At 45.4% G+C, this 26698-nt stretch overlaps 1 protein-coding gene across 4 annotated transcripts; it reads left to right on the forward strand.

Annotated features, from left to right (window-relative positions):
* On the forward strand, window positions 1-26698 carry map3k7 (mitogen-activated protein kinase kinase kinase 7). 4 transcript variants are annotated; one of them, XM_086143317.1, is made up of 18 exons: window positions 1-283; window positions 733-852; window positions 946-1056; window positions 2319-2384; window positions 2501-2546; window positions 4888-5026; window positions 5887-6015; window positions 6663-6787; window positions 9463-9593; window positions 10409-10490; window positions 12808-12938; window positions 13020-13167; window positions 15009-15089; window positions 17102-17169; window positions 20267-20363; window positions 23992-24053; window positions 24137-24252; window positions 24966-26698. In XM_086143317.1, exons 2-18 carry the CDS (start codon window positions 760-762, stop codon window positions 25144-25146), a joined length of 1806 nt encoding a protein of 601 aa, XP_085999443.1. In that variant the 5' UTR covers window positions 1-283; window positions 733-759; the 3' UTR covers window positions 25147-26698. The 4 variants fall into 4 exon arrangements, with proteins under 4 accessions (XP_085999443.1, XP_085999444.1, XP_085999445.1 ...); XM_086143318.1 differs by lacking the exon at window positions 15009-15089; XM_086143319.1 differs by lacking the exon at window positions 20267-20363 and having other exon boundaries at window positions 24966-25182.

Consider the following 26698-nt stretch of genomic DNA (forward strand, 5'->3'; position numbering starts at 1 on the left):
TGAGTGTCGGGGGAGGAGGAGGGGGGACGCAATTCAAGTGCGCACACACTTCCTGATGGAGCCGCTCCTGCCAAGAATCAAACACTTCTAAGCAATTCTGTCGGACGAGTTGCGAAAAAGTTATGTCCGGCCGTCGGAGGGACCGCGACGGGCCGCTTTCCGACGACGGGCGTCGTCCTGCGACTTTTCGCACATAAATGAAAGGAAACACCGCCGCCCCCGACCAAGAGAGCCGGCCGCTGGTGACGAGCCAACTGCGAAGGGTTGAAGCTACCAAGTCCCGGTAGATAGCGTTAGCATCCCAGGCCGGCCAGCTAGCTGCAGCGGGAAGGCTAGCTAGCTAGCAAACCCCAGGCCTCAAATTGCTTATATTTACGTTGGAATCCCCGCCGATGGTATTAAAAGACGGCTTGGACGAATGTACGGCGAAGCCGCGTTTAACCGCACTCCCCTGGATGTTTTTATTGTTATTTTATCGACTTTGCGCGACACTTCTAAGTAAATGCTACAAGCTAGCCGCGCTACTCTTGCTAGGTTTGCCGTAGCAGCTGACAGGGCTAATGTTTTGCTCGTCTGCAGTCACTTCGCTAGCCGCTAATCCGTGTCCCAATTAAATTCGCCTCGCCAAAATGCGACAACATAAATAGTCTCGCAACCTTGTCTTTTTGCCCAATACTGAACGGCTTTTAACAAGCTTTTGCCTTCTTCTTTATCATTTTTGATTATTCCCAGTAAGTTGCTGGCGGACGTTAGCTAGCTATGTCTCTGGCTCTGCCACCCGCCGAAATGCTCGAAACCCCTCCAGGATACCCGTTTGAGGAGATCAATTATGACGATATTGAAGTTGAGGAGGTGAGTGTGTGTGTGTGTGTGTTAGTTCGGGTGTGTGTTTGGGGGAATATTGAGGTGACCTTTACACCTGTTAATTGGATTCCCCATTTCTAGGTGGTGGGGAGAGGAGCCTTCGGGGTGGTGTGCAAAGCCAAGTGGAAAGGCAAAGACGTCGCAATCAAAACCATTGAAAGTGAATCGGAGAGGAAAGCCTTCATTGTGGAGGTAATTTACTGATCTTCCAATATTAAGTCTGATCAGTACCTGTGATGATGCATCAGCTGATAAACACCACACATAAGGGGATGTTACAATGCCTGTTTTCACCAGCCAGACAGTTTTGGTCTGCACGATATGGGGGGAAAAGAAACATGACTTTCGAAGTCGATGTTTGTCACGAGTATCGTTCCTCTTCCTGACTGCATCAGGAATCAGCTGTGAGCCCCTTCTTGTTTGCAACGGTGAAGGACAGAAATGTCCGTGGACAAAGCAGTTCGTAGATGATATTGTGATCTGTAGTGAGAGCAGTTGGGGGCAAATCTGGAGAGATGGAAGTATGCCCTGGAAAGGAGAGGAATGAAGATCGGCCTCAGCGAGACAGAGTACATGTGTAAATGAGAGGGACCTGAGCGGGGATTGAGAAGATGGAGGAGGGTTAATAGTCCAGAGAGACAAGAGTATGGAGAAGGGATGTGTCCAAGCAGGTTGGAGAAAAACATGAGGTGTGATAAGAGTATGAAAGGAAAGATGGAGAAGACAGAGGTGTGGTTTGGACAGGAGGGATGGTGAAAGATCTGGGTAGAAGGATAACGAGGTTAAAGGAGGTCTAGAGGAAGACCAGAACATGGAGGCTACAGAGAATAGTGTAAGACTGAGGAAGTTGATAGACTTTGGCGACCCATGAAGGGAGCAGCCACAGCAAGAACGTCTTCTTTCAGGGCAGTTATGGCTCAGAGCGAGGGTGTCTCTCCAGACCGGCAGTTTGTTTACTGTTGGCTCCTGTTGCCGGGTTATTTTCTAGAATCATTTCTTGCAGATCTTTTATCTGTTCTGCTCCAAAATGACATGTAATTACTGTTTTTTAGGGGTGGTTAATTTACTCACGAAAATAAACCTGCAAAAGAACTGACGCAGTAACGTCAGCGTCGTGCTAGCAGATTCCACCGACTTTACTCCCGCTGACACCTGCAGCGATACGTATCTGTTATTTATATGCTTGAAAAAGTGGAACCGGGTCGCTAGAACAGTTTTAAAGCAGACTTGTTACCTCGTTGTCGGAGGTTTCGTGCCTCACTTCATATCTGAGTGTTAATGAGTTACATGTGTAGTCCTGCTCCGGCCCTTTCAGATGTCCACTGCTGCAGCTTTCACCCTCTTGTGGCCAATTCACACACTTAGCTCACACCTTTCAGTTTTTCAGTCCACTGATATTGTTTGCAAGAAGATGAAACTGTGGGCTCATGCATCGTGTTCTCCTTCGTCTCCAGCTCCGGCAGCTCTCACGCGTGAACCACCCCAACATCGTGAAGTTGTACGGCTCCTGCAATAATCCAGTAAGCGGCACCTCCAGTATTAGTCACGAGGATCATGTGCTTTTCTGGCCGCTCCTTTGACGGCCAGCGCTTCCTGGACTAGCTGTTCTTACCAGTCATTTCCTCTGCTCCCGCAGGTCTGCCTTGTGATGGAATATGCAGAAGGGGGCTCACTGTACAATGGTAAGTCACGTGATAAACGCGAGAACAATACCCTTTACCGGCGAGAAAAATTCATTCTACTGTCCTTGCACAGAAATGAGACGCAGCCCCGATCAGGTGACCCTCCCCTCCCGCCTCTACCTCCACTGTTTGCATGTTCAGTCATTTATCCATTTCCTTTACAATCCTGTCCTTTGCACAATGACGTCCAGCGCAACCTTGTCTTCCCCTGGAGCAGATGTTGCGGTTAAAACCAAATCCCACACAGGCACACAGGAAGGTCTTGTCAATGATACTTGCCAGGGAATTCTCTCTGTTTTTCACACGAGCTGAGTTTCACTTGGAGGGACGTTTCCTACTTAACTGGGGAAACGTGGCCAAAACAAGAGCTTGAATGCCACAAAGAAGTTTCTAATATGCTGTGCAGTCGAAGGACCACAGCAGGCCGTGCGGCCCAGATTCGTGCACGTTTTAAGTGAATCTCCTGCAGCGGCAAGCAAGACTTTTACACTTTGAAATTATAAGATGCCGCCCTCCAAATCGCTTCATTGAAGATAATAATGTGTCGACCACCTGACAGGTGAAGGTCAGACATCCATGGCACGAGAGAAGCTGCTTCTGTGATTTTTTTTTTTGTCGATAGAGATGTACAGTGGATACAGGGTGGCACCTTGACTCTGTTGGCAAACCGAATGAATTCTTCTGATTGAAATCAACGTAAATCCCATTGATTTGTTTTCCAGCCCCCATACGTCCTTTTTTAAAACTCGCTTAACATAGTCACTCCTTAAGGCTCATCTTTGCTCTTGGTGATCGTACAGATGGTTGACTTTGCCGTGTCGGTCAGTAACAACACGTTTAGCTGTTATTTTCTTCCTCAGATCAACTGTAATACACCGAGGCTCCTTAACACAACCACCGCTAGCACTGTTCACTTTCTTGGGAGCCAAAATGAGGGCTAATTTAGTGAAAAAAAGAGTTAAAAAAAAGGGTATTTAGAGGAGAACGAACCAATGAATGATGTAAAACGACGGCTCGTGCTAGCGCTACGCTACAGCGCTGTAACGCACATGGCCCGCTAGTTCGTTTGTTTGCGTGTTCGTGCACCGAGGGCTTGTTCACGGGTCCGTTCTTTGGCCAGTTTGTTTGCGATTAGGGCCGTTCGGGGGGTGACGTTCCACCGTATCTGGATCAAATGTGGCATGTAACATCAGGCCCGCTTTATTTACCTGTTTGTCCTCTGGAACTGTGCAGCCGAGCGTTACAACCTCACTCTTTACTGTCAGCGCAGAGAAAATAAGAAGCTAAATACACATCATGTATCACGCGTTCACTGGCGTTATAAAAAACAAAATGCAAAAAAATAAATATACAAATAAATTGTGTTTTTAAGAGGTGATCGTAGCAGGAAAGAATGGGACGCCGTCCTGCCGGAGCTGCCAAATAGTAATATGATATACACATATATATATATATAAAATATAATATACACAAGCGGCGACTGTATGAATTCGGCTTTATGTTGTGTGCAAACATTTCTTATTAAATACAACAAATGTAACTATCCTATTTTTACAAAATGAAATTTCTGAGAGCAGTGCTATATTTAGTCGTTTTGAGTAAAATTGAAAATAGTGACAGTTTGGAGTATTCAGCAGGATGGATTCTTTGAAACAAGTGTTTCTCCCATCGGATCCATCTCCCTTATCAAGATCCCCATCAAAAAAAACAAGGCGACTGTAATTCCACCGGCGTGTGATCTTGATAATCCCGTTATCGCGATCGCCCGACGTCGGAATTGAAAGCGTGACCCGTTTTTATCGCGGATAGAAACAAATAACGCAGGCCCTCGGTAACGGTCCGCCGTCTGAAGATTAAAAAGCCTTTGCTTCAATTCACCGCCTTCACCACCGACGCGAGCAGCTACTCGACTCCTGAAGTTGAGAATAAAAACGGGCTCTTTGACTCGGCGGCGCCCCGGGTTCTGAAATCTTGGCTGAATTGCAATAAATCCGCTCCCCTCCGGACGAGAATAAAAACGGATGCGAATCCGATGACGAGGGATTTCATCCCGAGCCTCAGACTCCGGTCGTCGCTTGTTTCCTAGATACCGAATTTCAATCGCCGCGCTAACTTTTGATGTTATTCACTCCGCTCGTGAAATACTCTCCTTTTGAACGCCGCTCTCTCCAGCTCCCGCCCTTCCCCTTCCCCCAACACACCCTCCTCAGAATTCACATGTCAAGGAGCTTTGGCGTAGCAAGAGGGAATACCCGTGTTTTGTCTGTGTGTGTGTGTGTGTGTGTGTGTGAGGAATAGCGTGTTTTAAGCTCCTCTGGGTTCTGTGCTCTCTTGTCCACAGTGCTGCATGGTGCCGAACCCCTTCCCTTTTACACTGCCTCCCATGCCATGAGCTGGTGTTTACAGTGTTCCCAGGGCGTGGCTTACCTCCATGGCATGAAACCAAAGGCTCTCATTCACAGGGACCTCAAGCCACCCAAGTACGCCCCTCCTCACCTCACACTCCTCCTGTCTCGAGTTCTTTTTTTTTTTGTTTTGATAATTTGAGTATTTGCACACTTTTTCCTCCACGTAGCAATGATTGAATTTCCCCGCCGCGGGATCAGTCGTCCGTCTTATCTCTTCTTGACGTTTGGTTGTTCTCGGTCAAGCTCCCGTTTTTTTTTTTTTTTTCCTTGTGGCCGCAGAGCGCCTCGTCGTCACGCTCGCCCGCGAAATCACAAGGAGAACGACGTCGGATCCGAAAGGATCGCTAATCTGCACGCTTTTCGGAGATCGAATGGAAAAAGCACTTTCTGCAGGAATTTAGAGTTAAGATAAGATAAACTGCATTGATCCCCATAGGGGGAATTCCTTTGTCACAGCAGCGTAACAGTTCTCATGTCAAAAATAAAAAAGTTAAATAAATGTAAATAGAGAGACAGAAACTAGCGAGACATCCATGAATAAATAGACAGCAGTTCCAGACACGTCTGGAAAGCAGACCAAACACTTACCGGCCAGATTCTGCATTCATGCAGACGCGTACCAGCGCCTGGTCGGAACAAGAAGCAGCCTCCAACAACACAAAAAGACCATTAAAGAATAAAACCTCGCTGAATGTGCCTTTTGGATTTAATAGCTGTCCCCCGTTTATCCCCCTTTTCCAGAAAATTCCAGAGTATGTCACGCAGGAACGCTGACAAGCAGCTGCAAAACACAGCGTTTTGATGTATCCGGCAGCAATTCCCTGTCCTGGAACTTTTAATTATGTTCATTTTTATGTTCCCTCTGTTATCTTCTAATATATATATATATATGTGTGTGTGTGTGTGTGTGTGTGTGTACGTTCCTGTTCCAGCCTGCTACTGGTGGCCGGCGGCACCGTGCTCAAGATATGCGACTTCGGGACGGCGTGCGACATCCAGACCCACATGACCAACAACAAAGGGAGTGCGGCGTGGATGGCGCCGGAGGTGTTCGAAGGCGAGTGCGAGCGACGGGTTTTTCCGCTCGCGTGTTGCCGTGTCGGGGTTAAAAAACGGGCCGTGACTCCAGACAGAAAAAAACAGAGGCGTTAATCCTTTTTTTTTTTTTTTTTTTGTTGTTGTTTTCTCAGCCGCCTGGCTCCTGCGGATGCTGATAAGATGAATGGAGCGGCGGCGGGATTATTTCCCAGACGAGATGATGCTGTGGGAATGTGCTTTTTTTTTTTTTTGTTGCTCATTCATGATGCCAAATTAGTTTCCACATGATGAGCCGTGTTCTCGGAGGAGGAGGAGGGCGGGGAAGAGTCGAGCCGCGGTCGTTATCTTGTTTTTTTTTTTTTGTTTTTTTTTTTTCGGAGGGAAGCTACACACTCTTGTCCTCTCTCTGAACTCCCCGCGAACAAATTAGCATACCTGTGAAATTCAAGCGGAACTCCTCAGAACGGCAACTTTAAAAATAGGCGAGGGACGCGTGGGATCGTTCCGCAATAACAGCGCCGGTAACCGAGCAACGCAGGAGCGATAAGTCGGTGAAATTGCTCCCCGGTTTCCCGCCTTCCGTCCCGGTGATGCGGCAAGCGATGTTTGAGGAGAAACCTCGCCGACGCCCCCGGTTCACGTGTCCGATCCCTGTCCGCTTTGCAGGCAGCAAATACAGCGAGAAGTGCGACGTGTTCAGCTGGGGGATCATTCTCTGGGAGGTGATCACGCGCAGGAAGCCCTTCGATGAAATCGGAGGGCCGGCGTTCCGCATCATGTGGGCGGTTCACAACGGTGAGTGGAGCCGGACCGAGTCGTTTTCCCCCGCAGCCTGGCGTAATGCTGGGGAGAAGGGAGGCCGACGCTTATTAGCTGCCAAACATGTCTAGTGGGTGTTTTTCTCTTAACTTTTGAGTTATTCCTGGATGAACCAGCAGGAAGGCAGCATCTTTAGCCGCTAGCCAATCAACTCTGAGTCAAAATTCTGTTTTAAATCAACAGTAGTCTCTAAAACATCTGAACTTTTTGGAAGTTGACGGTGTCATCCGTTCTTTCACTCATTCTCTGGAAGGCTTATCCTACAATTCCAGCTGTCATTGGGTGAGAGGTGGGGCTCTGGGCCTGATGCCGTCCAATCACAGGGCCACAGGCAGACGTACCGTAGGGCAAAAAAGGATTTAGTCAGACACCAACGGTGCAAGTTCTCCCACCTGTCATTTTCACCTTAGTTTTTCACACTTCAACTATGAGAGACAGAATGGGAAAAAAAAAATCCAGAAAATCACATTGTCTGATTTTTTTTTTCCAGAATTTATTTGCAAATTATGGTGGAAAATAAGTATTGGTTCAAGAACAAAAGGTCATCTCAGTACTTTGTTATTACCCTTTGTTGGCAATGACAGTGGTCAAACATTTTCTGTAAGTCTTCACAAGGTTTTCACACCCTGTTGCTGACATTTTTGCCCGTTCCTCCATGCAGATCTACTCTAGAGCAGTGATGTTTTGGGGCTGAGCAACACGGACGGCTAGGCCACTGCGGGACCTTGAAATGCCTCTTACGAAGTCACTCCTTCGTTGCCCGGGCGATGTGTTTGAGATCATTGTCCTGCCGAAAGACCCAGCCATGTTTCATCTTTGACCTCCTTGTTGATGGAAGGAAGTTTTCACTCTAAATCTCACCTTACATGGCTTCTTTCCTTTACACGGATCGGTCGTCCTGGTCTCTTTGCAGAAAAACATCCCCGAAGCATGAGGTTTCCACCGCCATGCTTCACAGTAGGTACGGTGTCATTTGGATCCAACTCAGCATTCCTTCTCCTCCAAACACCATGAGTTTTTACCTAAAAGTTCTATTTAGGTTTCATAAGACCATAGAACATTCTCCTGATCCTCTTCTGGATCATCCAAATGCTCTCTAGCAAACTTCAGGAGGGTCTGGACATGTACTGTCATGAGCAGGGGGCACGTCTGGCACTGCAGGGTTTGAGGGTGTTACTGATGGTAGCCTTTCTTACTTTGGTCCCGGGTCTCTGCAGATCATTCACTTGGTCGCCCCGTGTGGTTCTGGGATTTTTTGCTCCCCGTTCTTGAGATCATTCTGATCCCACAGGTTGAGGTCTTGCCTGGAGCTCCAGATTGATGGAGATTATCAGTGGTCTTGTATGTCTTCCATCCTCTAATTGCTCCCACAGTTGATTTCTTGACACCAAGCAGTTCAGTCCTCCCAGCCTGGTGCAGGTCTACAATTTTGTTTCTGGTGTCCTTAGACAGCTCTTTAGTCTCGGCCATTGTGGAGTTTGGAGTGACTGTTTTAGGTTGTGGGCAGGTGTTTATATACTGATAAGCAGCTCAAACAGGTGCCGTGTGTGGAGGACAGAGGAGCCTCTTGAAGAAGTTACAGGTCTGAGAGAGCCAGAGGTCTCGCTTGTTTGTAGGTGACCAAATACTTATTTTATAGAGGAATTTACCAATTCATTCATTTAAAATCTACAGTGTGATTTTCTGGATTCTTTCCCCCCATTCTGTCTCTCATAGTTGAAGTATTCCTGATGCACAATCGATGGCTGACTAAATCCTTTTTTTGCCCGCTGTACAACCATTCACACTCTGTCACATGCTATCCGTAGACATATACCAAAGAAGTTTACCGTAATTTCCGGACTATTGAGCGCACCTCAATATTAGCCGCACCGGCTAGCCGATCGCTACCTCGGGCTTCTTCCTGCGCACTAAAACCGTCCGTCGTCTTCTTCGGTGTCGGAGTTGAACGGACTCAGAATTTCCCGGTCATTTCATCTGCCCGATGTGACGAGGATAAATGTTTTAGCGCCCCCCAAAAAAGTCCATATATTAGCCGCAGCGTTGTTTACGTGAAAAAAGTCGCGGCTTATCGTCCGGTAATTACGGTATATAAATGACATAATGCCTGTCTAAAAAAGGTACTGGAGTGAAGCACCAGAAACCCGGAGCTTCTCTTTTGGATAAGTGAGTCAGACGTGAAGAACCCAAAGAAAGGAGTTTACGTATTTGGCAGCAGGAGCTGCCGCAACCTTCCGACAACCTTCCCCAGGTCCCTGGCTTCCAGGAGCTCTGTGCAGAGGAGCATCGCAGATACGACAGAGAACTGACGTGCAGAGATAAAAAAAAAAAAAAAAACTTAGACTAACCCAGAAACAAGGAGCGATACGACTTAAAATGCAGAAGGAAAACTAGTAAATCAAACATTCGTTGGCTTTATTTTGTACCTCATCTTCTAAATTCCTCCGGTGCTTTTCTCCAAATTATGCAGTTTTTTTCCCGAACAAATCCCTAATGTGTGTTTTTTACGCGCCGTAAAGAGTGTTCAATACCCAGCGAACGCCTTTTAAAAAGGTCTAATAAAACCTTAATTTGTTTGCACACAAAGCAAACCCCCCTGATGACTGCTGCATTTTTGTTTATTTCTTGGTTTTGTTTTTTTTCATCCTCAGGCACCAGGCCGCCTTTAATTAAAAACTTGCCCAAGCCCATCGAGAGCCTGATGACCCGCTGCTGGTCCAAGGACCCGTCGCAGCGGCCCTCCATGGAGGAGATCGTGAAGATCATGACGCACCTAATGAGGGTAATTGCTCTTCCCGCCGGGAGAAAAAAAATAAAAAAACGCAGGGTTTTCAGTCTGAAACGCTTTAAGTAACGGTAAAAGATCTTGCTAAGTAGCTTCTCACTTGAAAGGGCTTTTCTGTGGTCTGTAGGTGCACAATAAGAGGCATTATTGTTTGAGTGTTATTGTTTAGTTTCTCAATAAAAGTCGAGTTTTGCAAAATTGGAGAAAAATATTAAATGTGTGAAATGGCAATGTGTGGAAAAAAAAAGGCAAAAAGCTGGTGTTTTTAATTCAATTAATGTAATTAATAAAAATAAGGTAATTCATAATAATACCTTAAAAATTGTTTTAATTCAATTAAAATTGTCCCAGAAACACTGCATCATCATCGTTTTATATATTTTCTTAATTTAATTTAAACCAACATTAGATTTTTCTGAATCCAGCAGATAGAATAAATTTACAGAGTAAAGTATTTCCAAATAGCCAAATCCAAGTTTTTTTTTTTTGGCCAGCAATTACCATCTTGCGATCAGTTCCTCAGACGACAGAAGGCCCGTGGTTTGACGCATTAAAAAATAAGCGAGGAGGCTCACCAGATTCTCCGCACTGTCCAAAACTCCCATTCTGTTGTGCTCAACCGTTAAGTTCTGTATTGTGATCAAATGCAGGTTTACCGTTCTAATGCCGACGTAAAGATTCAGAACATCTCAATCTGATTTTAGACCTCTTGATTTGCACGCAGGATGGATCGGTGTCCCACAATAACAGCTAAAGACCTATCCATTGCAGTAGCATTAGCATTAGCATTCTTTCTCTCTCTATCTCCGCAGTACTTTCCAGGATCCGATGAGCCCCTCCAGTATCCGTACCAGTACCCGGACGAGGGGCAGTGCAACTCCGCAACCAGCACAGGTAGAGCAACCGGCGTCCTTAGTGTTGTCGGAAATGGGTTAAAACATCCAAGAATTAAATCCCCCGTCACGAGCTATCCCAGAGAAAATCATGGAAAGACATGAGCGAGGTGTGTGTGTGTGTGTTGTGGACTCGGCCGTAAAGAGATGGAGAAGTTATAGTGGACGAGGTACGGTGACGGGGAGCATCGTCTGTTTGAAGGCAGGAGAACGTCTTTAAGCCAAATACATTTATTAAAACCGACTAACTTATTTAAAAACATGTAAGAAAAACAATGGTACTGGATTGGATTACCGTATTTTCCGGAGTATGCACCAGCCAAAAAAGTGCACAATGAAGAAGAAAAAAACCTTTTGAATCAGAGAACAAGAACAAACATTCGCCTTGAAAGGCAAGTTCCAGTGCAAATGTCGGCGCGGACGTACGCAACGGCGACGATTTGCTGGTTAAACCTTATCTTTATTAGAGCAATTCTAACAATTTAGCAACAGCGGCTCCACTTAATCTTCTCCGTCTTAGCGTTCTCTCTCCTCCAAAACACATTCACAGCCAGTAGGAAATCACAACATTCTTCTAAACGGTAACGCAGGGTCGCTACAATAGTAATAACAGTAGATTTGGTTTGTCAATGTAGCATATTAACAGCTACTCAGGTAACTAGCGCATAAACAACATAGCATTACACGTTTACCAAACTCTCGATCTCACTCCAAATCACTAAATCCGTTGAATTTTCCATCCTTGGTGTTACTTCTGAGCAACTGCGAGGTAGAAGGCGCGCCGCTTCTTCCCCTGCGTGGATGTTTTTGGGACATCGTCTTCCGTGTTCTGATAGACAGGCGATTGCATTGCATGAAGCGGTATCGCCAAGGAGGTGCTCCCGTAAAGTCTTTTCTATTCATCGCCTCGGCAACGACCTGGGCGTGGAGACGTAACTGCACCGTCGACGAGCCTCTCGTTGTTCCGTCTGTGAACCCCTTCCTCGAGCTGCGGCCATCTAGCTTTTTAGCTTTTTTTGTTGTTTTCTTCATTGCAGTTTGTCGCCAGTCCCTCACTAGTTTCTCGCTCACTCCAAACTTTCTGTCTGCGGCCTCGATTACCGCTTTCGGCTGCATATTTCACTACTTTGGGCTCGTAATCTGCAGAATATAATTTTCCTTTCGGGGGCGTTTGTTCTCAGTTTTTCTCAGTTGTATTATAAGTTGATGTTTAAATTTTAAATTTTCCGTCGGTACAGGAGTAATAGGAGCAGAAGATACTAGCACATTAGCCTAGAGCGCACGCTGGCGTCTGTCAGTGTGAAATTACTGTAGATATTTTAATATATAAGTCCAATTAAAAAAAAAAAGTGCAACCTAAAGTCCGAAAAATCTGGTAATAGTCTCAATTCATTTTAAATTTAATTTGATCACACTGAGTCGTGAGCTCAGTCATCGAACCGACGAAACCCGTAAGTCAAGGTATAACTGTACTTTATACTGCGATTGTTATTTGTTACCGACATAACATGTCCGCCTTTCTCCTTGTAGTAGATTTTAAGTGGTGGTATTCTGCATTTCTTCACAACCTTAACCTTAATCGCACCGGCAGAAAGTGCCTGGAAGTGTTTTTAAGACAAACTTTGCGGCGTCCGCCCCCTCCTCGCGTTATGTTAAACAGATTGCTGCCGCATTAACGCGCGCCCAGTCGCCAATTTATGGGGACGACTGAGCTAATGGCAATTAAGTCAAACAGCACGTCTGTCATTTCTCAGTCAAGTCGAGTGCGAAATCCAAAAGTACGTGGGGGTTTGGAGGGGACTTTTAAGTGAATTGAAGTAACTTTGCAGCCGTTGGGTCAGACTTATCTCGCACTAGCGGAAAAGCTAATTGGTCACAAATCTGCGGCGAAGACGACTCCCCGCGTCTGTTAGCGAGTAAGCTAATTCCGTTCTTGAAAAGAGCCGACGTGCCACCGCAAGCTGCCGATCAGACACCAGAACTACTCTTTTATCAACCCTGACACTTTCCTTCACCTCCATCTTCTCCGTCACCATGGTAAAGATGGATGTCGGGTCACTCTACGCTCATCAGTGAAGGTTGTCAGGACTCCAGTATCAGAATTTTGCTCAAATCCTAGTATTTTTAAAGAAATCAAGTGTACACGGGACCTTTTTCTAAACCAAACATCTGATCGGGACTGACCTACTATCTTAGCTTAATGACGACCTTGATAAATGGTGAGATCAGTCTGACTCTTGACTGTGTGTGTGTGTGTGTGTGTGTGTGTGTGTGTGTGTGTGTGTGTGTGTGTGTGTGTGTGTGTGTGTGTGTGACAGGATCATACGTGGATTACACCGGCACCAGCACAACCAACAAAAGTGACGCCAACGTCGAGCACAGCGACTCTCAAGGGAGCAACGACACCATCAAGATCACGCCGCAGTTCCCCCCGCACTTCAAGCCAAAGGCAAATCCAACCCTCCCAAAAAAAAAGAACATCTCAACCATAAAAAACTGCTTCATGACCTTCACGAATGTCCTCTTTCAGGGGGACCCGTTGAGAAGTCTGCCGCTGTCCAGAGGAGGCAGCTACGAGAGCCTGCCGGCCCGGACGCAGTGCCTGGCCTCCTCGGACAACAAGAGGATGAGCGCCGACCTGTCGGAGCTGGAGCCCAAGATACCGTTCGCCCCGGCAGGTAAGGACGCAGCGCAGCGCAGCACCCGAGGTCTTACGTACTTGATGGATTTAAACGGGTCGCATGAGAAAAAAAAAAAAGCGTTCTTGACTGAGGTGAGTTTTATCTGTTTTTTTTTTTTTTTTAGATTTTTCATTTCACCGCGCTGAAGGGTTTCCGCTCATCAGTTCAAACACTGCTCGAAAAAATAAAGGAAACACTAAAATAACACATCCTAGATCTGAATGAATGAAATATTCTTATGAAATACTTTGTTCTTTGCACAGTTGAATGTGCTGACAACAAAATAACACCAAAATAATCCCTGAAAATCAAATGTATGAACCCACGGTGGTCTGGATTTGGAGTCACGCTCCAAATGAAAGTGTAAAAACACAGTACAGGTTAATCCAACGTTGATGTCCTTAAAACAAGTCAAAATTAATCAGTGATTTCACAGAAGTGTGAGTGACTCGGGGTTACATCGTGTTGTTTCACTGTTCTCTTCATTTTTATGAGCAGTATTTCAGCAAAGCTTTTGAAGGCTTCTTGTCAAGAATAAATGCAACCCTTTTTTTTTTTTCTCAAGTACTGAGCGAGCGAGAAAAAAGTGTTTCTCCGAAAAAGTCCATGACATCATCCGATTTTACAATTTTTGTATTCGTATAATGGATATTATCTGCACGACGGGCAATTTACTGGCCCGGAGTCGTGCTCAGGTCTACGACGCCCTCCAGCTTTTTGTGTGTTAACCATCTGTTCACAGAATGCAGGAGCAAAAACACAAAATACCAATTCTGGAGTTGATTTTTTTTTTTTTAATTTTATTTTTATTTTATTGTATTTATATTTTTTAATTTAGTAAACAGGCCAGCAGGGGGTGCCAAAGTGCAATTGTCAGATTCAAAAACCACTTTTTGGTCCCACAAGAGTCAATTGGAAGGCACGTGGAGTTGCATAAACATGTGAAGAACCACACAATTATCAATAAACATGTCTACAATGAACTGTACATTGATTAAGGCACCTTAAATAAAATGTGTTATTAACTATAAATGTAATTAACAACTATAACAACTGCAGCAGTGATCAGTCCCTTTGTGCAGCGACGTTGGAGCCATTATTATATGATTTTTTTTTTTTTTTATAATCTATATCCTTATTCCTTTGACATTCCCCAGTGGGAAAGCCTTAGAAGGGAGGGAATTGGTTTTCCACTTGGCTGTGAGTGTTGGCGTTCCCTCAAGGGTACCGGTTTAAAAACACGCCAGGCATACAGCAAAATTGAACTGATGAGCGTCACGACGGCTGCGCAAAAAATAAAAATCACTATTCATCGCGTTTGTTTTCACAATGCATAGCTTGGACTCGTGTTTCACTCTGCAATGAAATTCTTATTTAACTGTCCACAGTTAACCAATAAAGGTAGCGGAATAAAGCAACAATAAGCATATTTTTTGAAGTGCAGAGAAATGTAAACGTCCTGAACAGGATGCGCAATTTGAAATACAAGCAGCGTTTTTTGAGGATTTTATTCCTCGTGAGAAATTTTAGTTTTTAGATTTAAATTTCAGTTTTTATTTTCGTTTTTCTGCCTCAGCACGGACACCGTCAGTCACTTTTTTTAAATTTCTCCATCCGAACCGGAGTCCCGCCATTCAAGCGCCTCCCGCCTCTGTGTCGTCCGACATGTGCGCCGCTGTTGTTTGCGCTGAGGGAAACGCACACGTGCATGTCGCCGCTGCAGAAAACAATCCGCCCTGCATGCGTCCCGGCTGCGAGCCTTTGGGTCCGTCATTGTCTGCATGCTTGTTGTGTACGCCGCTGTGTGTGTGTGTGTGTGTGTGTGTGTGTTTTCGCAGCACGCCCGCAGTATAAACGAGGCCACCGTAAAACGGCGTCGTTCGGCACCATTCTGGACGTTCCCAAGATCGTCGTCACAGGTATAACGGGGCCAGCGCCGGGCCTCCCGGCGGCCGGTCGGGCCCGGGTCGGGGTTTGGTTTCCCTCTCCTGTGTGTGACTCCAAAAACCTGAGTCCAAAAACAAACAAAAAAAAAAGAACGACCGCTGCGGTTCTGGAGTCACACACCCCAGTGTTCCCTCGTGTTTCTTGTGCCTCTGCTGTCGCTTGCTCCGTTTTGGCCGAACATGAGTCAATATCAGCGCTCTCCACCCCCGCGGCGGCGGTGTGATTGATTTATTGACAACCAACGGGAAGAGCCAACCTTTATCTTTTAATTCGAACTTCCGAAGACGTCCGCTCGTATTTTTGTGTTCAAATTTTTGACAGGGGGTGACTTGAGAAAACGCCGCCGGTTGACTCATGAGACAGCGCTCCGACGTCCTCGCCACCGCCGCCGCAGATCACGGGTCGGGGGTCCCGTCACCTCCGCGGAAAAAGCATGGCTGTTATTTTTTCCTTCCTTTCCATCTTTGCGTCCATTAACCCCGGGGGGCTGGTTTGTATTAATTCCTCTTACCGTCGCGCGCAGGGACGCGAATAAAAGCCACAGAAAGTCAGAACTGGTTTCGGAGACTGGAGTGTTGGATTGGCGGCGAGGGGGAAGACGTTAAAGGTGGGGAGCGAGACAGGGCTCTACCGGCGCCATGATAAGATTTTATCGCCTTCCCGAACTCTGCGAACCGACAGCTCGCCGAGGGACTCGGCTCTTCCTGTGCAGACGCAGCACAGGAAGAGATTGCTTTCAAAGGCCGCCAGGCTGCATTCCTTTTCGCCGTCCTTTCCTGAGCTGCCGCGCCGATCAATATGAATATTTAACCCGCCGAAGGGAAGGTTGAGTGAAGTCTCCCGTTCCCTGCCAACGCCTCTGTTCAATATTTGACGTGAGTCCCGCTCCGCCGGGAGTCCGTCGTTTTCAATATTTTAAAACTTAACAGCCGAGAGTTTCCGTACCGTCGGCAGAATCCCTGAAAACGAGAGGCGCCAAATTATTAAATGTCCGGCCGCGGTGAGATTGGAGCGGCGGGTGAACGCGGAGGCGCGCCGGAAACCAAACTCTCCAAGCAAATTAGACAGATTTTGACCAAATGACAGCCGAGGCAAGCGTCCTCTGTGGTAGTTCGTGTCCCGAGTCGACCTTTCTGCAGGTGTTTCCCCCTTCGTGTGACGCAGATCCTGCTTGGCGTTCCACGTAGAGCTTATTGTACCGGCACCGTTTTAGTGTTGACGTTCGACGCTGCCCGCAAAATGTCCCGCGGCTAAAAACACCCTGCAACCCCTGTATGTCTATGCATGTGCTTTATATGTAGATGCTGCGTTAGATCTTCTGGTGGTAGATTCAGACTGAGATGGAGGGAAAGTTGGCGTGAGAAGAGGGTTAAATGGAGGAAGGTGATTGGCTGTGGAGGCCCCTAAAGGGAGCAGCCAAAAGAAGAAGTTGTCTCTCTTTGATATTGTTAATGTGAAATTTACAGTGTCGATTATTATCTCAGGCCTGTAATACCATTCGATGCATCTAGAAACCCTGACATTTTTTGATTTTATTTATCTATTTTGACCCCCAAAATCAGTGCTGTCTTTCAGTGCATCGCCTGCTACATGTTGCTAAGCTAACTTTGCCGCTATGCCTCGCTCGTCGATTATCCGTGACCCGCTGAGCTTTGAATTTCTCTGTCATTTTGCCATCATGCTAATAACAATTAGCATGATAGAAACACAAGAAACAAGGAACAGCTCAGGCAAATATGGGTTAGAAGGCGCGATCTTCCAGGTTCGTATGAAGACCTTGAACAGCCACGGACATCCCAACCCAAACCCTGAGCAGCCAATCACTGCTCAGCCGTTAGCGTGGACAGGTTTGCCGTGTGTGTGTGTTTGTACTGCTATCAAGGAGGGGTGTTTTTGGGGGTACCCACTCAGGGGGTACCCTCCCTGAACCTCCTCCTGGTCTCACCATTGTCCTCCTGTCCCCGTCCCTCCTTCCTGTCTGCAGCGTCATGTGACCCGCAGCGGCGCCGGTCCGTGCAGGATCTGCCCGGCATCGGCTCGGAGTCAGGCCAGGTGAGCCGGCCTCCCGTACCTCTGTTTGTTTAGCCTTTCGTTTCAGTTCTGTGTTGACCGATGCGAAAGAAAAAAGTGAATGACCGAATGTGTGCGACAGCAGACACTCAAGGATGTCCTTGTTACTTCCTGGACTGAGATTCGATGTCCTTGTCTGATTCAAACTGTATAAGGACAAAAAAAAAAAAAAAACAGAAATGTATCTGTAATAACCATTATATCTACGTATTGAATCGCTTAGTTATAATAAAATGATTGTATGCTGAAAACAGTAAATTTCCTGAAGGTATTATTTGTAGATGGCCTTTGATTGGCCTTTTGATTCATTAATAAATGAATACAAACGCAATTAGTGAGGACTTTACCACCCTGTGACCAAATGTTGAGGAATGATTGTCTAGTTTTTAATCAATACGCAACGACCTGAAACGTATTGGAGTACAACTGTTTTATAGCCTTTATGGAAAGGACATGTTTCATGGGCAAATATATAATTTTGATGCAGCTAGTTTATCAGGATGGATATGTGCGAGTAAAAAAAAAGACATTTGTTGTAAGTAAGGTGAACAACCTTTCTTTGAAAATGCATTTGACAACCAGAGTATCAATTACCTGTTGGTACAAATGATGCATCCATCACATTTCACTGCACAAGAACATACAACTTCTTTCTTCGACCACCTTTGCAACCCACTGCAAGGGATTTTGTAACGACTGAATACTCATACTTCAACTTTTAGATATTTTCTTTGATGAGGTTCCTCTTCGTATTAGTTCTGTTTCAGTTGTATTTGGATGTTTGATCGGATGATGTCAACAAAAAAAATTTATCATGTTGCTGTATCTATAAAACAAATACCTTGAGGTAGCTTTGTAGCGATTACCAGGTGAATGACATTCGTTTTAAGAGTAAATCACCTCCAAAAAGGTGTGCGCTCGTCCTCCGACGGTAAAATACACCAAAGAAAACACGTGGTCATTGAAAATCCAGTTTAAACTAACCAACAGCTCTATCATCCTTCCTGTGGTTTGGGGGAGAAAAAACTATTATTATCTATTATCACTTTAAATTAATTTTATTTTACATATTTTTTTTCTTGTAATTCTAAATGCCGTTAAAATAAGACGCGTTTAATTACTCACTCAAAATATGCGACACCTGCACCGCAATTTTGTCGAGGTTTTTACGGCCCTGATGTGCAGACGCTGTGCGCTGAGCTTCAGGAGCAAAAATCACATTAACCAGGTTAAATAGATATTTTAATTGGCTATTTAATTTGCAACTACATATTTTGCAGTGTTCAGCTAAAGCGGCCTTTTTTTCTTTTTTTTTTTACATTTGTACAGCTGACTGCACGCGATAAAGGCAGATGGCATTTCTGCTCCAGGGGGGGCAATTTACATTCGCCCTTTTATTTCTTAAATATTAGGAGAACTCAAATTAGACCTGCAGTATTTAATTTGAACAAAACCCTTCACCTTTTTTTGGAGCGCAATTTTTTTTTTTTTTTTTTTTGGTGCATGCGGAAATATTTTACTTTTCTCCGTAGCAGTTCACTCATAACATGCAACGCACATTTTTTTTTTTTCTATACCTAGCATAAACAGAAGAAAAAAGATAAATCTAGATTTGAGATGTTTTGTTTTGTTGTTCAGACTCCTAACCAGCTCGCTAATTTTGTCACTAAGCTTGTCCATCCGCTGTGACCCGTCTATTTCTATGTTGTGAATTGCAGCTATGGTTAGCTTAGCCAGCTAACCACACCTCATTAAGATAAGATCAACTTTACTGATACCCAAAGGGGAAATTCCTTTGTCACAGCAGCGAACAGTTATGACAATAATGTCAAAAATTAAAAAGAAAATAAAAATAAATATAAATAAAGAGACAGAAGATAGCAGGACAACCAGGAATACATAGACAGCAGAGAGAACAACATCAGAGATAAGAACAAACAACATAATGGAACAGCGAGGGTGAAAAATACATAACCAGAACTAAATGACAGTAAAATAGTGACATTATTGCGGGTTTGAATTTTACTGGAGGAAGACAATTGAAAATTAGGTGGGTTAAAAAAATAGGTCGAGTTGCGCAGCTAGCAAGCTGGCTTTAATAACGTCTGAGAAATATCGTCCTTGACTCTCCGACAGCGGCGGAACACACTCCGCAAACCCCGCAGGTTAAACCTTCAACCTTGGATTAAAAAGCAAAAACAGTCTTTATTTACTTAACTCAATATTGCAGCTTTTATTCAGCTTTTTTTTTTTTTTCTTTCTTTCTTGAGTGTCTATATTTGTGTTTGCCCTCGCTTTCAAAATGCATCATTAGTCTGCATCTGTTAAAAGTTAGATAAAGTTTGCCGGTGAGTTCCGTTCGCACCTTTTTGTTTATCGCTGTTTCTTCACTTTCCCCCGCAAACGCCTCAAGGTTGTTTTCTTCCTACTTTCTTTTTTTTTTTTTTGTCTCCCCGACGATGCCGTCTATCAAAAGGATTTGATAAAGTCTTTGTCGTGAGAGGAAAGCCCTCAGGGGAGACAAGTGGCATGTGTTTGACATCCCCCGCCCTCATAAACTCACACACACACACACACACAAAGCTTTGTCACCTCCCGATTGTTTTGCAGAAAACACATCTCCCCGCAGTCGCGAGTTCACGTAAAGTTCACCGTAAAGACTTGGTTAGCGAACGCCGTCGCCGAAGAAGTTTCTTTTTTTTCCAACCTCGCTGGAGACGCTGGCAGGCGCCGACCACCTCTGCATACAAATCCCGTCGCCCAACTCCGTACATTTCACACGCCGAATATAAAGCACCTGCGAAGGTGTCGGTCCTCTCAAACAGCAAACACATTTCAAATTGGATTAGCTTTTTTTTTTTGGGATCAGATTGGGTACATTAAAAAAAAAAAAAAAAAAATTCCGGTGGTTTGTTTTATCGATGCAGAAAAAACACCCGTGCGCTGGAAGGTCATCATCCGGAGGTCAAGCTTCTCCATTTTCCTGTTGATATCGTGCACGGTTTCAGATTCGGCAATCTCATTTTCAGTCTTTTACCCACAACCTCCCGCCTGACCGCCGCTCCGTGTCGTCCCGCAGGGCAGCCGGAGCAGCAGCCGCTCCTCCAGCCCCAGCGTGAGGATGATGCCGGCCGATAAGAGCGGCAGGGGCTACTATTCCCCCGACGACCCCGCAGGTACGCAAGACGGCGCCTCCCCTCCGCTCACAAACTTTAAAATGTTCTCACTGCAGCGTAACAGTTATGGTATCAATAAATATGAATACAGAGAAATTAGAAGACATCCACAAATAAATCAGGGAGAGCAAACAACGACGAGCTTCGGCCGACCGTTCATCCCACCTTGGTGCAGAACCCAACGCTTTAGCCCAGGGGTCGGCAACCCGTAACGCCCAAAGAGCCATTTGGACCCGGTTTCCTCGGAAAAAAAAAACCCCCGGAAGCCGCAATTACTTTTTGACGTCTAAAACAAAGGTACCGCTGTATTGCTTTTTATTACCTTTACACTTTGTATAAACAAGTGTTCCCCTTTAACTCCCAATTAACTTCATCGCTAACTCCTCGGCTAATGTCCTTGCTGATTCCAAAGTAATGTCCACACCCCTCACAGGCTAACTACCAGTTGACTTCCCTACTAACTTCAAGCTAACTCTTCTTTGCTCACTCCCAGGCTAACATCCCAAGATAACCTCCTTGCTCGCTCCAAAGCCAACTTCTCAGCCACCTCCTGGGCTAGCTTCCTCTTTAACTCCCAAATGACTTCCTCGCTAACTCTCAGACTAATGTCCTTACTGACTCCAAAGTAATGTCCACGCCCCTCAGAGGTGAACTCCCGGTTGACTTCCTTACTAACTTCCAGGCGAACTCTCAGCCTATTGTCTTTGATAACTTCCAAGCTAACTTCCTAGTCCAGGGGTCGGCAACCTTTTAACACCCAAAGAGCCATTTGGACCCGGTTTCTTCGGAAAAGTAAACACTGGGAGCCGCAATTACTTTTGACGTCTAAAATAAAGGTACCGCTGTATATATTGCTTTTTATTACCTTTACACTTTATATAAACAAGTGTGTAGTGTGTTGCCTCTGAAATTCACAAAGTATTACAGAGAAAATTAAATTTTATTTATGTAATGAACTCATTTTGAGCTTTGGGCTTTCAGAGCGTGTAGCGGAGCCTTGACCTGAATTTTAAAAATAAATCGGGAAAAAAATCACTGTGTCAGTAAACAATAAAAAATAAATATTTGCAAAATATCTTCATAAATATATATTTTACCTGGTTTATGGGACTTCTGCAAATCGGGACTTTACCGGCTTCCGCGAGTGTGGCGTTATTTTGAGCGTCGAAAAAATAATGAACATAATTTTATTTAATATTTCAAGATCACAATAATCTTCCAACTTAGAACTAAAATTAAAAAAAAAAGGAATTAACACAAATGAAATACACATCAATTAAATATTTATAATTTATTTTCCCAAGCCACTCGGAGCCGCAGTGTAAAGATAGAAGAGCCGCGGGTTTCCGACTCCTTCGTGCCCACCTCTTTCTTATCCCTGTCGCTTCCAGCCCGCACACATCCTGCCTATTTTTCTTTATTTATTCTGTTCTTGTCATTTCTGTTGTCACTCTTTATATTGTCGTTCGCTTCTGGTTGTATTTTTCACCCTCACCGCTCCACTGTGTTATCCATTCTTATCCCTGATGTTACTGCTGTTGTTCTCCCTGCTGTCTATTTATTTGTGGATGTCTTGCTATCGTCTGACTTCTAACTGCCTCTCTATTTATATTTATACTCATATTTATTTTTGACAATATAACCGTTACGCTGCTGTGACAGAGGAACTTCCCCTATGGGGATCAATAAAGTTTATCTTATCTTAACATCAAGGATAAGAATCAACAACAGAATGAGTGGGAAAAAAAACTCACATCTGCGCCACCGCACCGCCTCTATTATTATTATAATCATTATTATTATTATTATTATTATCATAACAGGACGGATACAAATTCCGGGCGTGTTTCAGAAAGGATTCTGAAGACTTATAACATTATTGATCCTACATCAGGGAAATTCAATATTCACATGAGCGTTCCAGGGTAGAGTGTAAAAATTGTGTAAAAATTGTAAAAATTCAAGATCCAAGTGTTTATTGTCATATGTATTAATCATATGTATGTCATATGTATGTATAATATTCTTACTTTGCTGTTCACAGTGCATTTGGATATGATTGAAAAAAGTAATAATAGAAAGAATATGCAAATAAAGGGATATAGATGCGAATAAAGAAAGACAATTGAAAATATATAAAATGAAAGCAAATGCCTTGTGCAGGGAATGGGTTTGCAGTAAGAGATGTGGGTAGAACTGGAGCTTAAAGTCTTAAAATGTGGGTAAAAGTTTGGCTCCGGTGTCCGGTTGTCTGACCAAAACAACGGGGAATCCTGAAGACCCCACGGATCGTCTTGTTTTGTTATTTTTAAAGCGATGTTTATGCGGGGGTTTGCGTTTTCAAACAATGCGGTTAAAGTATGCCCCTCTAAAAGCATTTTGCCGTCCTGTGTGTTGCCTGCTGTGTTTTCACACACACACACACACACACACACGGGGACAAAGAATTAAGTTAAAATTCTCTTTAAGAGTGTGCCGCGCCTGGCGCAGGACGTGTCATCGGCTAATACGTGGCTGCTTTGCAAGCAGCGGCTAATTTCATGGGGAATTTGAGCTCAACGCGCTAATGGGTCTCATGACCCGGAATCATATTTCCCTCAATAAGCCGGGGGGGTTTAATTCCGCAACGAGGAGCACAAAGATCAGCTAATTGCACGAGGAGCGATGACGGGATGGTTGCGGGTCCACGTGTTCCCGGATTCAAGGTTCGAATCAGTCCGTTTTGGCAAAATCTTGGAGATCCGTGTTAGCGACATATCCTTGTTGATCGGCCGAAAAGTAACTTAAACTCACCTCAGATGCACTCCGCAGGTGAGGATTCACAGGTTCGTTCAGATGAAGTCAGAGCTTCAGGAGCTGTCAGGTTTCATAATAACAAAAAAAACAAAACGAACTGTTCATGTCGGTAGGAGACAAATCGAAACGGATCTTTTAAAGAGTCACTCAGCACTAAAGTGGGAAATAAGGGCCCTGATGGATCCCCATTTCTCAGAGAATCATCTACCATTAAGGAGGCGGGATTAAGAATCTGGTTAATAATCTCCGAGTCAAGATGAACTGGTCGAAGTGATTCTTCACTTTGATTCTTCTGAGTTCACATCTGGTCCGAAGAGACCTTCCAACCAGGGTGTCACTCAGAATCAACCTTCCCCACCCGGATAAGGAGTAGGTGGCAGTGGTTTTCCATTTTCTACACACACACACACACACACACACACAGGCGGCATGATTAAAACGCACGGTTGCACCCAATTGCTTTTACCCCCTCGCCCGCCTCCACCCTAGGAGATAGCGTTTCTGTTTGTTTCTCTAATCCAGGAAGCTCTCGGGCTCCCCATCTGCCGCGACCTCCCTCCCTCCCTCCCACCCCTCCATCTCCCAGGAGTCGGGAGGAGAAGAACCGATTTATTTTTGAAGGTTTTCTCAGATTCTCCGGTCTCGGCCAGGAATGAAAACCCCCCCCCCCGGCCGTATTTGGTAAAAACGATAAAGCGGCAGAGCTGTGCGTTTCGGCGGAAGCGTCGCGAGGCGTGACTGTTTGAATCACCTGCGGCTGCAGGTGAAGGAAGCGGCGAAGCCCCCCCTCAAAGAAATTACAACTAGATGAACTTCTCCTTTCTCTCCTCAGACACAAATGGCTCGGACAACTCCATCCCCATGGCGTATCTCACCCTGGATCACCAGCTGCAGGTAAAATAAGTGCATCGTAACGGCGCAGGCTCCGCCCACTCTGAACAGCCAATGAAAACTCACCCCTTCGCCGCCTCCTCCAGCCTCTGGCTCCGTGCCCCAACTCCAAGGAGTCCATGGCCGTCTTCGAGCAGCACTGCAAGATGGCCCAGGAGTACCTGAAAGTGCAGACGGAGATCGCTCTGCTCATCCAAAGAAAGTAGGTCCTCCGTGCGCAACTGTAGAAGATCGATTCTGCAGCGCAACGGCGCCCCCTAGGGGTGGGACGCGGTACTGCAATGTAACACTGGATTTTTTTTAATTTTTTTTCCATCGCATTTTGTCCTAAAGCATTTTAAATAAATACTAATGAGTATTTAATTAAAATGTATTTTATAATACTTAGTTCACCTTTAAAATGTACATTTGAATTTGAAGATTATGGAGATATTGTAGCATCTAAACATCTAAATAAAGCATATTTTGTCGCTCTTAATAAGCGACTGCACGCACCAGTAAAAGGATGACGGCGCTCAGAGGGAGCGCTGCATTTTTGGTTTGCTGCCGTTGGATAATTTAAGTTCAGCTTTTTTTTTTTTTTTTTTTTTTTTTTCATAAATACAAGAAGGGCTCAAATAGACATTGAGTATTTTGCTTAAAAGTAACCTTCAACCCAACGTCCTCTTTTTTTTTTTTCCAAGTTTAAAGTGTGTTATTTCATGCAGAAATGCAATTTCATTTTCTCTGGAGTTGTTCATTGATTTTAAAAATGCAACACATATTTGTTTATACATAGCATATATGGCGTGTTAATTCATGTTCAATTTCAGAAGGTTTGCGTGGCTCCCTGCGCGTTCAAAATGGCCCTAAAGAATCACAAATTTTCGAAAAACTGAAAACCGCTTACACCGGATGACAGCGCCCTCTGTGCAGGAACGAGCTGATCGCCGAGCTGGACCAGGACGAGAAGGACCAGCAGAACACGTCGCGGCTGGTCCAGGAGCACAAGAAGCTGCTGGAGGAGAACATGAGTCTGTCCACCTACTACCAGAAGTGCAAAAAACAGCTGGAGCTGATCCGGGTGCAGCAGCAGAAAAGACAGGGCACATCATGATCCACCGTAACCCCAACCCTCCGCCATCACACACACACACACACACACACACACACAGCAGTTGTACAGCCCCCCCCCCCGCCCCCCTCCTGCATGCCCCTCCTGACGTCCTCCACGTGTTTTTGCACATCTTCGCAGAGTTCCTGTGAGCGCAGACCGACCAGCTCTGGGTTTGCCGGGTCTGCGTGTTGCTCTCAGGGCTGCGTGGACAGCGTCCCCCTTCCCTTCAGTGTCCACCGGGCCGGCGGCCTCGCTGTCCTCAAGAATGTGAAACAAAAAAAAAAAAAAGAATATGAATCACGTACGGGATGCTCGGGATGTTTCGGACACAGAGAACGCACGTGGAACTTCACCCCCCCCCCCCCCCCCCCCCGAGGCATTATGCAAAGTTTGTTTACCCAGAACCTGCAACGACTGGATGCAAACTCGCGGAGGAGGACGTCGGACGTCGGACGCCTCGCTCCGGGATTTTTATTTCCACTCATGGCGTGGGTTTTGTTTTCCTTCCTGTCTTTTTTTTTTTTTTTTTTTAAATAATGGAGTTACCGGCTCTGGACGACGGATGCCGTGTCATATCGCCGCCTGCCGGCGTGCAGCGAGGTCGCAGGGCGCGACACTGGAGCAGCTGCGGGCGTTCTGATTGGACGTTCAGATATCTACAGATCAACCATTTCCTGACGAGTAGAGGCGGAAGGGCGCCATTCATCCGGTTTTTCTCTGCTCGTCCCTGAACGCAACACACACACACACACTCACACACACACACTCACGCGCGCACACACATCAGTTGTTGGCCAAAGTTGGTTTGTGCGTGAGACGTCGGACTCGAACTGGACTGCAGCAAATCAGCAGCGGAGGGTCAAATCTCCGAGGGGGCGGAGCCTATTTACACGCTGGAGTTCATTGATTGGTCAATCGGAGCGGCGGTCTGCGACGCCGCAGCGACCAGGAGGCGGGGCTTCGGGCGCAGAACTCATCCTGTCCGTTGCCGTGGCGCCCGCCCCCCCCCCCCCCCCACACACACACACACACACACATACATCTTCTCTTTTTAGTTCACATGTTGCCTTAGGATTTGCCTGCATTTTTAAGTGCTTGTTTTTTCCGTGACGTTTAGTGGGGACGCAAAAAAGAAAAAAAATCTATAGAGATATATATATATATATGTTTTTAAGGTAACGGGCGTTGAAGGAGACGGGGCGTCGGCCCCGGGTTCGAGCCATGTACTTTTGGAAAAAAGAAGGATTGGATGTTTTGTTTTGTTTTTTTTCTCCTCCGTGTCCCTCTGGAGTATTTTTGCACAATCATGTCGTGTATAAAATTTTAAATCTCATTTTAAGCAGCCGTTTTGTTTTTGTTTCATTGTTTTTTTTTTTTTTTTTTTTTTTTTTTTTTTTTTTTTTTTAAAGTGCAAGTCCGCCTCGCTTTTCTGTCGGAAGGGGATTTGGGGGGGGTGGGGGGAGTCCACGTGGTCGCCCCGGCAACAGGGAATGCACGTCGCAGCAAGGCGAGCGAGGTTTTGTGAATAAACAAAATGGTGAAAAGACGCCAA

The sequence above is a fragment of the Fistularia commersonii genome, chromosome 36 (assembly GCF_037954325.1).
Source record: "Fistularia commersonii isolate RoL2024-O1a breed Wild chromosome 36, RoL_Fcom_v1.0, whole genome shotgun sequence".
In the NCBI taxonomy this organism is placed as follows: domain Eukaryota; kingdom Metazoa; phylum Chordata; class Actinopteri; order Syngnathiformes; family Fistulariidae; genus Fistularia; species Fistularia commersonii.

Excerpts from the sequence above, each read along its gene's own strand:
- map3k7 (XM_086143317.1), top strand. The coding sequence starts at position 760 with ATGTCTCTGGCTCTGCCACCCGCCGAAATGCTCGAAACCCCTCCAGGA. Across the intron at positions 2,547-4,887 it reads AGGGGGCTCACTGTACAATG|TGCTGCATGGTGCCGAACCC; the intron begins GTAAGTCACGTG and ends TCTTGTCCACAG. Across the intron at positions 10,491-12,807 it reads CAACTCCGCAACCAGCACAG|GATCATACGTGGATTACACC; the intron begins GTAGAGCAACCG and ends TGTGTGTGACAG.